This window comes from Podarcis erhardii, assembly GCF_964252035.2.
Source record: "Podarcis erhardii genome assembly, chromosome: 10".
NCBI lineage: Eukaryota > Metazoa > Chordata > Lepidosauria > Squamata > Lacertidae > Podarcis > Podarcis erhardii.
Window position 1 is genome coordinate 4,563,079 of NC_138500.1, and position 14,670 is coordinate 4,577,748.

Here is a 14,670-nt window from a genome sequence, read left to right on the forward strand (position 1 = left end):
CCCTGGTCCTGAATGGGGCAACTGTGCCCCTGAAGGACCAGGTGCGCAGCCTGGGAGTCATTCTGAACTCACAGCTGTCCATGGAGGCACAGGTCAATTCTGTGTCCAGGGCAGCTCCGTCTGGTATGCAGGATGAGACCCTACCTGCTCACAGACTGTCTCGCCAGAGTGGTGCATACTCTGGTTATCTCCCGCTTGGACTACTGCAATGTGCTCTACGTGGGGCTACCTTTGAAGGTGACCCGGAAACTACAACTAATCCAGAACATGACAGCTAGACTGGTGACTGGGAGCGGCCGACAAGACCACATAACACCAGTCTTGAAAGACCCTCACTGGCTCCCAGTACGTTTCCGAGCACAAGTCAGAGTGTTGGTGCTGACCTTTAAAGCCCTAATGGCCTCAGTCCAGTATACCTAAAGGAGCGTCTCCACCCCCATCGTTCAGCCGGGACACTGAGGTCCAGATCCAAGGGCCTTCTGGCGGTTCCCTCACTGCAAGAAGCCAAGTTACAGGGAAACAGGCAGAGGGCCTTCTCGGTGGTGGCACCCGCCCTGTGGAACACCCTCCCATCAGATGTCAAAGAGAACAACAACTACCAGACTTTTAGAAGACATCTGAAGGCAGCCCTGTTTAGGGAAGCTTTTAATGTTTAATAGGTTATTGTATTTTAGTGTTTTGTTGGAAGCCACCCAGAGTGGCTGGGGAAACCCACCCAGATGGGCAGGGTATAAATAATAAATTATTATTATTATTTTTCTTGCCATAGAATATTTTTGTAGGGAAGTTGTCACGCTGCAGTTTGCGTGGCTGCCGCTAGGTGGCGATGCCAGTGGCAGCATGACAACAGAACAGCAGGCAGCGCAAGGAAGCAAGCTAGCGGTTGGGTGATGGTTGACTCACCCAGATGAGCTGCAGTGGAACAGCCAGGACAGGGCAGGGCACCACTACAGCACCGATCCTGCTCTGCTGCCACCAACATCTGCCTCAGGAGCTTCAGAGGGAGAGGAGGAAGAAAGAGGCAATGGATTAAGAGCCACTGTCATGCGGTTGTTGGACCAGGACCTGGGAAACGGGATCAGATCTGCACTTAGCCCTGAAGCCATTTCAGACGCTCCTAAGATACAGTCCAGAAAGAGGGGAGCGGGAAGAATGCCACGCTGACACTCTTGCTCCCTTCCTTTGCCCGGCAGGATGAGATGCCCACCCTGATCCCTGGCATGTGCTGCCCACACTGCGTCCCTCGCCCCGCCACCTGCGTGGCTTTCGGCGACCCGCACTACCGCACTTTCGACGGCAAGATGGTCCACTTTCAGGGCAGCTGCACCTATGTCCTGGCCCAGGACTGCGACGGGGGAGACTTCAGGTGAGACTGGTCCGTCCTACGGAGGGATCGGAGAGGGCAGGATTTGGGGGTGGGGAGAGAAGCGTGGCAAAGATAACAAAGGAAGAGGGGACATGCTAGATGGCAGTTCCACAGAGAGCCAGTGCGGTGTAGTGGTTAAGAGCAGTAGTCTTGTAATCTGGGGAACCGGGTTCGAGTCTCCGCTCCTCCACATGCAGCTGCTGGGTGACCTTGGGCCAGTCACACTTCTTTGAAGTCTCTCAGCCCCACTTACCTCACAGAGTGTTTGTTGTGGGGGAGGAAGGGAAAGGAGAATGTTAGCCGCTTTGAGACTCCTGAAGGGGAGTGAAAGGCGGGATATCAAATCCAAACTCTTCTTCTTCTTCTTCTTCTCTGGGAGCAGCCACCGTAGAAGGCCCTGTCAGGGTGGCGGGACCGAGAGAGGGGTCTTTCAACTAGCCTGGGCCTTTTAGATATTTTAGATCAGTGGCTCCCAATTGGCTAATTACTGAGGACCCCCTAATTTTCAAAAGCCAAGCCACGCCCCCCCTACTTTTGAAAAATTTTGTTAACTCTATGGCAGTTAGCTCTGCAAAACAAAATGTGGGGTAGTCCCTAATAAGCAAAGGGTTTTAAGTATACTGGACCCCCTAAATGGGAACCCCTGTTTTCAATGTTTTATTTATTCATTATTGGATGTTTATTTATTTGTTATTAGATGTTGTTATTAGATGAGTTATTTATTTATTAGATGTTTCATTTGCCCAAAGGCATATACAGTCATACCTTGGGTTACAGGCGCTTCGGGTAGCAAGATTTTGGTTTGCGCACCATGCCGAACCCGGAAATACTGAAACAGGTTACTTCCGGGTTTCGGCACTTGTTCATGCGCAGAAATGCCAAATCACAACCCGCGCATGCGCAGACGCAGCACGGCGGGTTGCGAACGCTGCTGGTTGCAAACGTGCTTCCCTCACGGATCACGTTCGCAACCCGAGCATCCACTGTAATAGACCAGACACGTGGACTGAAGATGGAATCATTTGAGGGAAAACACGGCTTCCCTGGAAAACGCCCACATGGTCTGTTTCCTGACGATGATAGAAAAGTCTTTGCTACAGTCCTTATCCTTAAAATTTAATTTGTTGGAAGCCGCCCAGAGTGGCTGGGGCAACCCAGGCCGAAGGGTGGCATATAAATATTATTATTATTATTATTATTATTATTATTATTATTATTATTAGGCTTTATAGCTCATAACCAGCGCTTTGAATTGTTCCAATAAACGACCAGTAGCCATTAGATTTCTTTTAGCAAGAGAGTCGTCCACTTGCTATAGTGTGCATGCACACGAAAGCTCATACCAATAACAAACCTAGTTGGTCTTTAAGGTGCTACTGGAAGGAATTTTTTGTTGTTGTTGTTTCTGCTGTGATAAGAGTTTTTGTGCAATGTTTATGATTCTATGTCTTGTAATATTGCCATATTTTTATATATCTTTTGTCCCCTTGCCTTACACCTGACAGTGATCAGTTTTCTTTCTTTCTTTCTCACTAATGCTAGAACACTTGTTTGTTATACATTTAATTTTAAAAAAACAACGTAAATGTAACAATATGTCGTGATAAAGAACTCCCTGTTTTCCCTTCCCCTCCTCTATAGCATCCACGTGACTAACGATGACCGTGGACGGACAGGCGTCTCCTGGACCAAGGAAGTGGCCGTGATGATAGGCGACACCACCGTCCAGCTGCTCCAGGACCGGGTTGTCATGGTGAGGGGCAGGAAGGAAGGGGCTGTGATCGGCTGCTCCACCCCCCTGAAGAAGCTCCTCCTCCTCCTCCTCCTAAGCTGGCTCTTGGGATCAGGGCCATCTTTAGCATATGCACCTCTGGGGTGCAAAGATCCACCCAGCGTCCCCAAATTTAGTTTAAAGGTAAAGGGACCCCTGACCATTAAGTCCAGTGGTGGCTGACTCTGGGGTTGTGGCACTCATCTCGGTTTATTGGCCGAGGGAGCCTGCGTACAGCTTCCGGGTCATGTGGCCAGCAGGACTAAGCCTCTTCTGGCGAACCAGAGCAGCGCACGGAAACGCCATTTACCTTCCCACCGGAGCGGTACCTATTTATCTACTTGCACTGGTGTGCTTTCGAACTGCTAGGTTGGCAGGAGCAGGGACCGAGCAACGGGAGCTCAATCCGTCGCGGGGATTCGAACCGCCGACCTTCTGATCGGCAAGTCCTAGGCTCTGTGGTTTAACCCACAGCGCCACCCGCATCCCTAATTTTTTAAGGGGGGGCCAACTCAAAGTTTTTGAGCTTTTTTTGGGGGGGGGGAGAAAATCACTCGCCTGTAACAACGACGCAGTGGAAATAATAACTGCTTTTGTTTCCTGAGTCACTGGGAATATTTGACGCTATGTAGTAATAGAGCAACAGGGGGGGGCGGAGACTTTTGCTCCATTGCTTTTCACCACCGCCGATCAAGAGGGACCGGTATACAGTAGGTATACATTTGGCACCCCCTAGGATTCGGCGCCATAAGGAGAGCAGCAGGCAGCAAAAGAACAGCAACAAGAGAGAGACAAAAAATTGAAATCAAGGCTCAAGAAAATGGCTGCGTGACTCGGCTCTTTTATGGAGTCGCCCAGATCCACGCCCATCTCCCAGGTCACATGCAGGGGGAGATGCTCCAGACTAGTGGAACAGAAAGTTGCACTGACTGGATGTCCCCTGCTTGTGCCCATTCTAGGGAAAGAAGGAATGTTGCATTTGAGTGCACCAATGGATTACATCCTACTTCTTCCTCTCCAGGGCTTTCACCCAAGCAATCGGAGGCTGTGCCTTCCTGAGAACCCATCTCTCCTCTGCCCTGTTCATGCCTCTCCTGGTTCTGGTGCTGGGGTATGAAAGCTCACCAGCTGCGTGCTAGCAGCACATTGTCTACATCATGTGATTCTTCTGATGGTACTGAGCGTGAGACAGGATGTCCTACGCTGTTCTCAAGGTTGTGTTCCCAGTGTAACTTGAGACCTTCCTGTTGTTGCTGCAAAGGAGGAGTGAGTGAGTTGTACAGAGGCTTCTGAGAGAGAAGACATGATTTGTACTAGCTCATCTACAGTCTGTGGAATAAAGTAGAATGAGTTAGGCTACTTTCAGACTGTTTTCTTTCTTCTGCTGAGATGCAAGGGGAAAGGGAGCGTGCATCTCTCAAAAGGGAGGTGTCGCTTATTACTGATCTCCCTGGACTGAGCTAAGACCAGCCAGGGACAGATCACCGGCAAGAGGCCCCAGTGCAAGGAAGAGGAGTCAGCCTTTCCCGAGGGGGCCGATCGGCAACAAATGGAAGCAGAGGATGGCTGGTGGCGGATGGCAAATGGTAGCAGAGACCAGGGAGAGGAGAGCTTGTCTCAGCAGCAGGAGGAAATACCTATGACTCTTCACCAAACTGGTTTCTGTCTGCCTCTTGGCCCCCTTCCTCTTCTGCTTCAGCTTCCGCCTCTGATTCCGGACTTCTCTCTGCCACCGAATCTCCCCTCTCACTAAACCCTGTTGCCTCTTCTGCTTCTGACACTTGCTCCTCCCAGTCTGCTACCTCTTCCCCTGTGGACCACGCAACATCGCCCCACCACCGCTTCCTGGAACCTGAGCCTCCTTTCCTTGGGGGCTCCCCAGCTGGTTCAGCCCTCCATCGCTCTGCATCCAACCAGCCCCAGCAGCACATTTTTTCCCTGTAGCCCCTGGGCCTGATCCAGCAGATTCAGCTCATGTTCTTATGTCCTCTTCACCAGGTGGACTCCCAGACGGTGACCCTCCCGTTCCTGAAGGAGCCACACCTCTATGTGGAGCTCAAGGCCAGCACCCTCCTCTTGAACACCAACATTGGAGTCAAGGTACAGAGAGGGATGGGGACATGATTTCTGGAGAAAAGACTCCAGGGTGCTGGGGAGGGGGAAGATGCCATTTCTGTAGCCTTCTCAATGAGTTGCATTTCCCAAGGGACACATACAAGCTGGAACATGCTCAACCCAAATGATAAAAAGGTCTGGAAACCAAGCCTTATGAGAAACAGAGAAGAGAAGACTGAGAGGAGAAATCATCATCATCATCATCATAATTTATTATTTATCCCCAGCCCATCTGGCTGGGTTTCCCAAGCCACTCTGGGTGGCTTCCAACAAAACACTAAAATACAATAACATATTAAACATTAAAAACTTCCCTAAAGAGGGCTGCCTTCAGATGTCTTCTAAAAGTTTAGTAGTTATTTTTCTCTTTGGCATCTGGTGGGAGGGCGTTCCACAGGGCGGGTGCCACCGAGAAGGTCCTCTGCCTGGTTCCCTGTAACTTGGCTTCTCTCAAGTAGGGAACCGCCAGAAGGCCCTCGGTGCTGGACCTCAGTGTCTGGGCAGAACGACGGGGGTGGAGATGCTCCTTCAGGTATACTGGACCGAGGCCGTTTTGGGCTTTCAAGTTCAGCACCAACACTTTGAATTGTGCCCGGAAACGTACTGGGAGCCAATGTTGGTCTTTCAAGACCGGTGTTATGTGGTCTCGGCGGCCGCTCCCAGTCCCCAGTCTAGCTGCCGCATTCTGGATCAGTTGTAGTTTCAGGGTCACCTTCCAAGGTAGCCCCACGTAGAGCGCATTGCAGTAGTCCAAGCGAGAGATAACTAGAGCATGCACCACTCTGGCGAGACAGTCTGCGGGCAGATAGGGTCTCATCCTGCATACCAGATGGAGCTGATAAACAGCTGCCCTGGAAACAGAACTGACCTGTGCCTCCATGGACAGCTGTGAGTCCAAAATGACTCCCAGGCTGCTCACCTGGTCCTTCAGGGGCAGAGTTACCCCATTCAGGACCAGGGAGTCCTCCACACCCACCCGCCTCCTGTCCCCCCAAAACAGTACTTCTGTCTTGTCAGGATAGGCATCTTCAAGATAGCCATCTTCAAATATCTCAAGGGCTGTCCCATACAGAGCAAGCTGGTGTTTTGCTGCTCCAGATCTGGTCCAAAAAGAGAGCTCTTGTCCCTGGGCCGCCATGCTGAGATATCTGAAGATGGCTCTCAGTCTCCCCTTTTCCAGGCTAAACATACCCAGCTCCTTCGACCGTTCCTCATCAGGCTTGGTTTCCAGACCCAGGATCATCTTGGTCGCCCTCCTCTGCACACATTCCAAAAAGTTTAATCAAAAAGTTTAAGGAAAAAATTAACCTAGAATTGAACAAAGCCTTAAGCTGAACATAAGGCAACGGATTTCAGATGGTTTATCATTTATAAATATCAAACTCCTGAGATAAATACGGATCTTTTAAGAAAGAAATTGCTACAGAAAGAAATGTATTGGATTTATAGATTTGGTTCCTTAATTCCGTCAGGTCTCAATTCTTATATTGACTTTAGTTCCTTCTTATAATAATTTCTTAGAACTCTATTTAATATTATTCTTGTTATTCTTTACAAACCTTAGCAATCCCGCCCTTTGTTTGAACTGCATGGTCTGCCCCTTTAAAATTTCTTTCACCCTACAGTATAAACACCCTATATCTGTCTTTAACATCTGCAGTCAGGAGTGTTTCTGCCCTGTTTTTGAGTTTGTTTAAAATCTAAAACAGCTTATCTCGTTTTCACAGCCGTGTCCTCAATTTCTTATTACTGCTGCTCTCTGAAATAGGGCTATGTCCAAAACTTGTCCAAAACAAACCTTTTTTGTAAACTCAGGGAAGCGTTTCAGCCCTGCTCTTGAGTTTGTTTAAAATCATTAAAGGTTTATGATTTCTCTATTTCCTTCTGAGGAGACTGATTAGTTCAGTGAAATGAGGTTTGTAGCCGGCATCTCGTTAAGGCTTTGCTCAATTCTAGGTTAATTTTTTCCTTAAACTTTTTGATTTTTGTAATTTAGTTTAACCCTATAGTCGATTACCGTATTTTCTGCTCCATAAGACACACTTTTTTCCTCCTAAAAAGTAAGGGGAAATGTCTGTGCGTCTTATGGAGCAAATGTGTGGTCCCTGGAGCTGAATTGCCCAGGGGCAAAAAGCAGATCGTGCTTCTTCTTTTTTTAGAAAGAAGGAAGGGGGTATTGAAACAAAACCGCTGATCAGCTGATCAGCAAGCGATCGAGAGGGGGATAAGGGACTCTAGCGAAAAAGGAGGCTGCCTGGGAGGGGGGAGGTAAAAGCACATGGATCCTCAGGATTTTTGTACTGGGTCACCCCAAATTCACCATCAGATCATATAGCATGTCCATGGCTACAGCCTGCACCAAAACACACACACATCCACTGTTTCCTGGGGCTGCAATGGTGCAAAAACGTGGTTACAAAGAACGGATCCACATGGATCCTCAGGATTTTTGCATTGGACTACCCCAAACTCACCGTCAAATCACATCATGTCTGTGGCCACAGCATGAACCACAAAAATCATACAGCCACTGTTTCGTTCAGAATATTATTTTTCTTGTTTTCCTCCTCTAAAAACTAGGTGTGTCTTATGGTCAGGTGCCTCTTATGGAGCGAAACATACGGTACTTCTCGTTTCAGGAATTTTCATTTGTTTTGTGTAATTTCTTGGTTCCGTGAGTGTCCTTTTTCCACTAGGTTCTCTGGAACGGCCGCTCCCACCTTGAGGTCAGCGTCCCTGGCACATACAAAGGCCACACCTGTGGCCTGTGTGGCAACTTCAACAACTATCCACAGGACGACCTGCGCCTCCGTTCCGGCCACCTCACCTTGTCAGAGGCGGCTTTCGGCAACAGCTGGAAGGTAACATCAGCGAGGGGGTGGGTGGCAGGGGCATAGCTGTCAACTTTTCCCATTTCTTACGAGGAATCCTATTCGGAATAAGGGAATTTCCCTTAAAAAAAGGAAAAAGTTGACAGAAAGCAAGGAGGAATTAAAGAACCTTTTAATGAGGGTGAAAGAGGAGAGCACAAAATATGGTCTGAAGCTCAACATCTATCTTAATGCTGCCAGTGTTTTCAGGTGTACACAATTTCCCCCCATATATTCAACAAATATCTTTTTCTACTTTGTAACGCTTTGTATATTTCTCCTTACAAAACTTCTTGTAATCCTACTAGCGCAATTTGTTGATTTCAAGCTGCGCATATTCTATCAACTTAAGTCGCCAATCTTCTTTCATTGAGACCTCTCTCGTTTCCCATTTTGGGGCTCTGTCCCCAAGTTCTTAGGGGTGTTTGGATGCTGGACCAAATGGGCTCCCTTGGCTCTTCTGACATCCTTCTGTTTCTTCCGGCTCAGGTGACCGGCGCCAACGCCACTGGACCTGCCAGCTGCCCCGATGCGCCGGACGTGGACCCCTGCAAGGAGTCTGGCTACCGCTCCCGGAAAGAGGCCAACAGCCGCTGCAAGGTCCTCAAGGCGCCTCCCTTCGAGCGCTGCCACCCTGCCGTCCCGCCAGAGCCCTTCTTCGCCTCCTGCGTCTACGATCTCTGTGCCTGCGGAGCGGCCGCGGCGGAAGACTGCCTCTGCGAGGCCCTAGAGGCCTACGCCGCCCAGTGCCGACGGGCAGGGCTGGTGCTGCACTGGCGATCGCCCACACTCTGCGGTGAGGAGGCAGGCAAGGTGGGGGGGGCAGGAGGGGGGGTGGGAGGCCCGTGGACATAGATGACCCTTGGGGTGCCTTCCGACTCTACCATTCTTTTATTTTTTTAATCGTTTTCTTTAATATAGTGCTACCTTGGTTCTCAAACTTAATCCGTTCCGGAAGTCTGTTCCAAAACCAAAGCATTCCAAAACCAAGGTGCGCTTTCCCATAGAAAGTCATGCAAAATGGATTAATCCGTTCCAGACTTTGGGAAAACAACCCCTGAAACAGCAATTTAACATGGATTTTACTTTCTAACGAGACCACTGATCCATAAAACGAAAGCAATAAGCAATGTACTGCAGTCACACAATCAATTGGTAGCTGAATTGGGTTCCACGCAGTCACAAAAGCAAAACGAAAAGAGCCACAAAAACGCAAAATAAATAGCAAAAAAATCTCAGTGTAACGCTCAAAACATAGAATTTTTCATCAGCGTGGTGGGAAGATATAGAATTGCCTCATAAACCCATCTTATTTCAAATGAATGTACGTAAATGAAAATATCAAATGCAGTGACTACATTATTACACGAGCACTGCTCCACGTAGAATTCTACGAAACAGCAGTCAATATCTGGAATCACTGTTCAGTGTTGGACATCATATTTGCTGAATACACAAAGCTTCACACAGCTTGTGTTTCATCGTACAAAGTCTTGTACCTTGCTTCATTTTAAGATTTCCAGAGACTTTGAGACTAAAGATTTCATTTTGGACTTGTTGTGGTTTGAAGGAATTCAATAAAGATTGTCCATTGCGTATGTACGTGGTCATTGTGTTGCCTGGACATTGCTGACAGAGCTGGGACGTAGCAGCTTCTGTGCAAGGACTGCAGAGGGCGCTTGAGAAATGGAAACTGAAACTTATAAGGGGAAAGTCAAAAGAGAAAGGGGTCTCCGCTCACAAAGTTGCTTTTCTTCCAGCAAAGGAACAGTTTCATCACACCCGCAAGGGCAACCACCGGTCATGTACAGTGGTGCCCCGCAAGACGAACGCCTCGCAAGACGGAAAACTCGCTAGACGAAAGGGTTTTCCGTTTTGGAGGTGCTTCGCAAAACGAATTTCCTATGGGCTTGCTTCGCAAGACAAAAATGTATTGCGAGTTCCTGCGGGGTTTTTTTCCTCCCCCCCCCCCTTTTCTAAGCCGATAAGCCGCTAAAAGCCGCTAATAGCGCTAAGCCGATAAGCCGTCAATGGGCTTGCTTCGCAAGACGAAAAAACCGCTAGACGAAGAGAATCGCGGAACGGATTCTTTTCGTCTTGCGAGGCACCACTGTATGGTTTAGTTGCAGGGGTTGGACTAGATGGCACTCGGGGTCCCTTCTAACTTGACAATTCCATGATTCTATTATTCTCTGGAGGCTTTTAAATAGAGGTGTGATGGCTATCTGTCCTGATTCCTGCTTTTCAGAGGGCTGGACCTAGATGCCCCCTTGGGCTGCCCTGTCTCTGCAGAGACCCCCAAGTATAGGCCGGTATATGAATTCTAAGAACTATATAAGAAATATATAGTATGGTATAAAGTAATGGATAGATAAAGTACAGTGAGATTAAGTGGAAGTCAGTTTTAAATTTCTTCTCTATAAGTTTTATAATTGTGTTCAGTATGAGGAGTATATATGAGGATAATTATATTAATCTTCTTGTATCTTATAATGTGATGGTATGTTTTATTTTTCTGTTCATTGATTGATTGATTGATTGTATGTTTGTTTACTTGTATGTACGTCTGTTTTCTCATAAATCTACACTGGTACCTTGGGTTAAGTACTTAATTCGTTTGAGGTGCTTTTGAACTGCTAGGTGGGAAGGAGCAGGGACCGAGCAACGGGAGCTCACCCTGTCGCGGGGATTCAAACCGCCAACCTTCTGATCGGCAAGCCCTAGGCTCTGTGGTTTAATCCACAGCGCCACCCACGTCCCTATCAGGAGTATATATGGTGATAATTATATTAATCTTCTTGTATCTTATAATGTGGTGGTTTGTTTGATTTTTCTGTTATTTGATTGATTGATTGATTGATTGATTGATTGATTGTACAGTGGTACCTCAGGTTAAGTACTTAATTCGTTCCAGAGGTCCGTTCTTAACCTGAAACTGTTCTTAACCTGAAGCACCACTTTAGCTAATGGGGCCTCCTGCTGCTGCCGCGCTGCCGGAACACGTTTTCTGTTCTCATCCTGAAGCAAAGTTCTTAACCTGAAGCAATATTTCTGGGTTAGCGGAGTATGTAACCAGAAGCGTATGTAAACTGAAGCGGATGTAACCCGAGATACCACTGTATGTTTGTTTGTTGACTTGTATGTATGTCTGTTTTCTCATAAATGTAATATATATACACACACACACACACACACACACACACACACACACACACACACTGGTACCTTGGGTTACATCCACTTCAGGTTACATCCGCTTCAGGTTACAGACTCCGCTAACCCAGAAATCGTACTTCGGGTTAAGAACTTTGCTTCAGGATGAGAACAGAAATCGTGTGGTGGCGGCATGGCGGCAGCGGAAGGCCCCATTAGCTAAAGTGGTGCTTCAGGTTAAGAACAGTTTCAGGTTAAGTACGGACCTCCGGAACGAATTAAGTACTTAACCCGAGGTACTGTATAATTGTATAATTTTCATTTGGCTGAGACTCCAACTTCAACCTGAATTTGAGATGCCATCTCGAGATGAGTCAGGCCTCAGTCCCCGTGGGCCGGATCCTGCCTTATCTAACCTCTTCTCTCTCTTTTTCTCTCCCCTCCCTGCAGCCGTGGGCTGCCCCCAAGACCGGGGCTACGTCTTTGACGAGTGCGGCCCCCCTTGCCCCAAGACGTGTTTCAACCGTGCCGTCCCGCTGGGGGTCCTGGAGTCCCACTGCTTCAAGCCTTGCGTGCCAGGCTGCCAATGCCCCGCCGGGCTGGTGGAACACGAAGCCCACTGCATCCTCCCCGAGTCCTGCCCTCGCATCATCTACGGAACTCTCTGAGACAGGATGGAACCGGATTATTTCCAGGGAAGCCTCCGCCTTTGCCTCGTCTGGGGGAGCCTGGGACTGGGGTGGGGCAGCTCCCCTGCCTGTTCCAGGGGGAGAGATTTTGGCAAAGCAAGCTTCTCTCCCCTTGAAAGGCAGGGGTGCCTGGGCAGAACATGCTCTCCGCGGTGAGAATTCCAGCCTTCAATTCGAAGCATGGTTCTGGTCCTCACTGACTTCCTTCTGTGCCTCCTCCACTCCCTCAAAAAAATCAAGCCGAAAACTTGAACCGTGGAGCCAGAATAAATTATGTACAACCAAGAAAAATGTCTCAGTTGCAGGATTTATTCCACCTGGTCAGTTTCCTCCTAGAACTCGCTTGGTGGTGTCTGTGCGCACTGATTGCGCAAGCGAAGCACTATCCTAGTCCTCATTGATGCCTTTCTAATGTGCCAATGATGACGGACATTGCCATTGGCCAATGGGTTTTGGGCCCCCTTCTTTCTAAATAACTCGGATGAACGAAGAGAGGGAACGTTTCTCAGATTTGTGAGGGGGGGCTGCAAACTGGGAGGGGGAGCTAATGCCACACAAGACAGAATCGGGGTTAAAAAATGACCTCAACATTAGAGAACTGGGCGAAGCACAACCCTAGTCCTCATTGACGCCTTTCTAACATGCCATTGATGACTGGCGTTGCCATCGGCCAATGGGTTTTGGTGGAGACCAGAATGGGAAGTTCTTCCACAGGTGAGAATTTCAGCATTCAATTTGAAGCATGGTTCTGGTCCTCACTGACTTCCTTCTGTGCCTTCTCCACTGCCTCAAAAAAAATCAAGCCAAATGCTTGAATCGTAAAGCCAGAATAAATCATGTACAACCCAAAAAAATGTCTCAGTTGCAGGATTTATTCTACCTGGTCAGTTTCCTCCTAGAACTTGCCTGGTGGTTTCTGTGTGCATGGATTGTGCAAGTCAAGCAAGATCCTAGACCTCATTGATTCTTTTCTATGTGCCAATAATGATGGACATTGCCATTGGCCAAGGGGTTTTGGTGGAGACCAGAATGGGAAGATGTTCCACAGGTGAGAATTCCAGCCTTCATTTCAAAGCATGGTTCTAGTCCTCACTGACTTCCTTCTGTGCCTTCTCCACTGCCTCGAAAATCTCAAGCCAAAAGCTTGAATCGTAAAGCCAGAATAAATTATGTACAACCCAAAAAAATGTCTCAGTTGCAGGATTTATTCTACCTGGTCAGTTTCCTCCTAGAACTTGCCTGGTGGTTTCTGTGCGCACTGATTGTGCAAGCCAAGCACAATCCTAGTCCTCATTGATGCCTTTCTATGTGCCAATGGTGACGGACATTGCCATCAGCCAATGGGTTTTGGTGGAGACCAGAATGGGAAGATCTTCCACAGGGGGCCCACCACACCCAAATCTCCCTCTGGTTGTAACCCACTCTCCCCGTGGGGAGGCGCAGTCTGGATGTATTGTGGCAGAGGGTGTCTGCCATCGCTCCATTGGATGAATAAAAAAGGATCTCTCTGGCACAGAGGTGTTTTCTGCTTGGGCCTAGAGATGGCAGAGAGAAGGGGGATCAAGGTGACCTTCACAGCTTGAAGAAGTGGGCCAAATCGAACAAAATGAATTTCCGTAGGGACAAATGCCAGGTTCTGCCTTTAGGCAGGAAGAACCAGATTCACAAATATAGGATGGGGGACACCTGTCTCACTAGCAGTACCTGGGAAAAGGATCTGGGGGTTTTGGTGGACCACAAGCTGAACATGAGCCAACAGTGTGATGCAGCAGCAAAAAAGGCTAATGCTATTCTAGGCTGCATCAACAGAAGTCTATTGTCTGGATTAAGGGAAGTCATAAAGGTAAAGGGACCCCTGACCATCAGGTCCAGTCGTGGCCGACTCTGGGGTTGCGGCGCTCATCTCGCTTTACTGGCCGAGGGAGCCGGCGTACAGCTTCCGGGTCATGTGGCCAGCATGACTAAGCCTCTTCTGGCGAACCAGAGCAGCGCACGGAAACACCATTTACCTTCCCACCAGAGTGGTACCTATTTATCTACTTGCACTTTGACGTGCTTTCGAACTGCTAGGTTGGCAGGAGCAGGGACCGAGCAACGGGAGCTCACCCCATCACGGGGATTCGAACTGCTGACCTTCTGATCGGCAAGTCCTAGGCTCTGTGGTTTAACCCACAGCTCCACCCACGTTACTCTGAGGTCATTGGGAGAGTCCAAATGGCTTCAGAATTGCTCTCCTGTACTATTTCAGACACATGGTTCATATACTTATGGATGCCTTGCACATTTATGAATGTTTAATTTATATTTGAGATCTTAGAATTCTTAGAACAGAGAGCTTTCCAAGTCGTGTGGCCAGCATGACTAAACCGCTTCTGGCGCAACGGAACACTGACGGAAACCAGAGGGTATGGAAATGGTAAATGGAAATGCCATTTACCTTCCTGCCAGAGTGGTACCTATTTATCTACTTGTACTGGCGTGCTTTCGAACTGCTAGGTTGGCAGGAGCTGGAGCAGAGCAACGGGAGCTCACCCCGCCACGGGGATTCGAACCACCAACCTTCCGATCAGCAAGCCCAAGAGGCTCGGTGGTTAACTTTAGACCACAACCCCACAAACCTTTATTTGCAACCTCAAAAGGGGTTGATTTAAAAGCTTAGCACACTTCTTTGCAATGCCACAAAACTCCATCCTCCAGCCCAGGCAG

General features: G+C 48.5%; 1 protein-coding gene across 1 annotated transcript in view; it reads left to right on the forward strand.

Annotated features, from left to right (window-relative positions):
- KCP (kielin cysteine rich BMP regulator) overlaps positions 1 to 12,255 on the forward strand; it is a 102,102-nt gene extending 89,847 nt beyond the window's left edge. Inside the window, exons 46-51 of the mRNA XM_081879579.1 lie at positions 1,194 to 1,366; positions 3,008 to 3,119; positions 5,136 to 5,237; positions 7,949 to 8,113; positions 8,612 to 8,918; positions 11,726 to 12,255. Coding sequence (XP_081735705.1) covers positions 1,194 to 1,366; positions 3,008 to 3,119; positions 5,136 to 5,237; positions 7,949 to 8,113; positions 8,612 to 8,918; positions 11,726 to 11,943 — 1,077 coding nt within the window. The 3' untranslated portion in view covers positions 11,944 to 12,255. The remainder of the gene's footprint in view (positions 1 to 1,193; positions 1,367 to 3,007; positions 3,120 to 5,135; positions 5,238 to 7,948; positions 8,114 to 8,611; positions 8,919 to 11,725) is intronic.
- Positions 12,256 to 14,670: the final 2,415 nt, after the last annotated feature.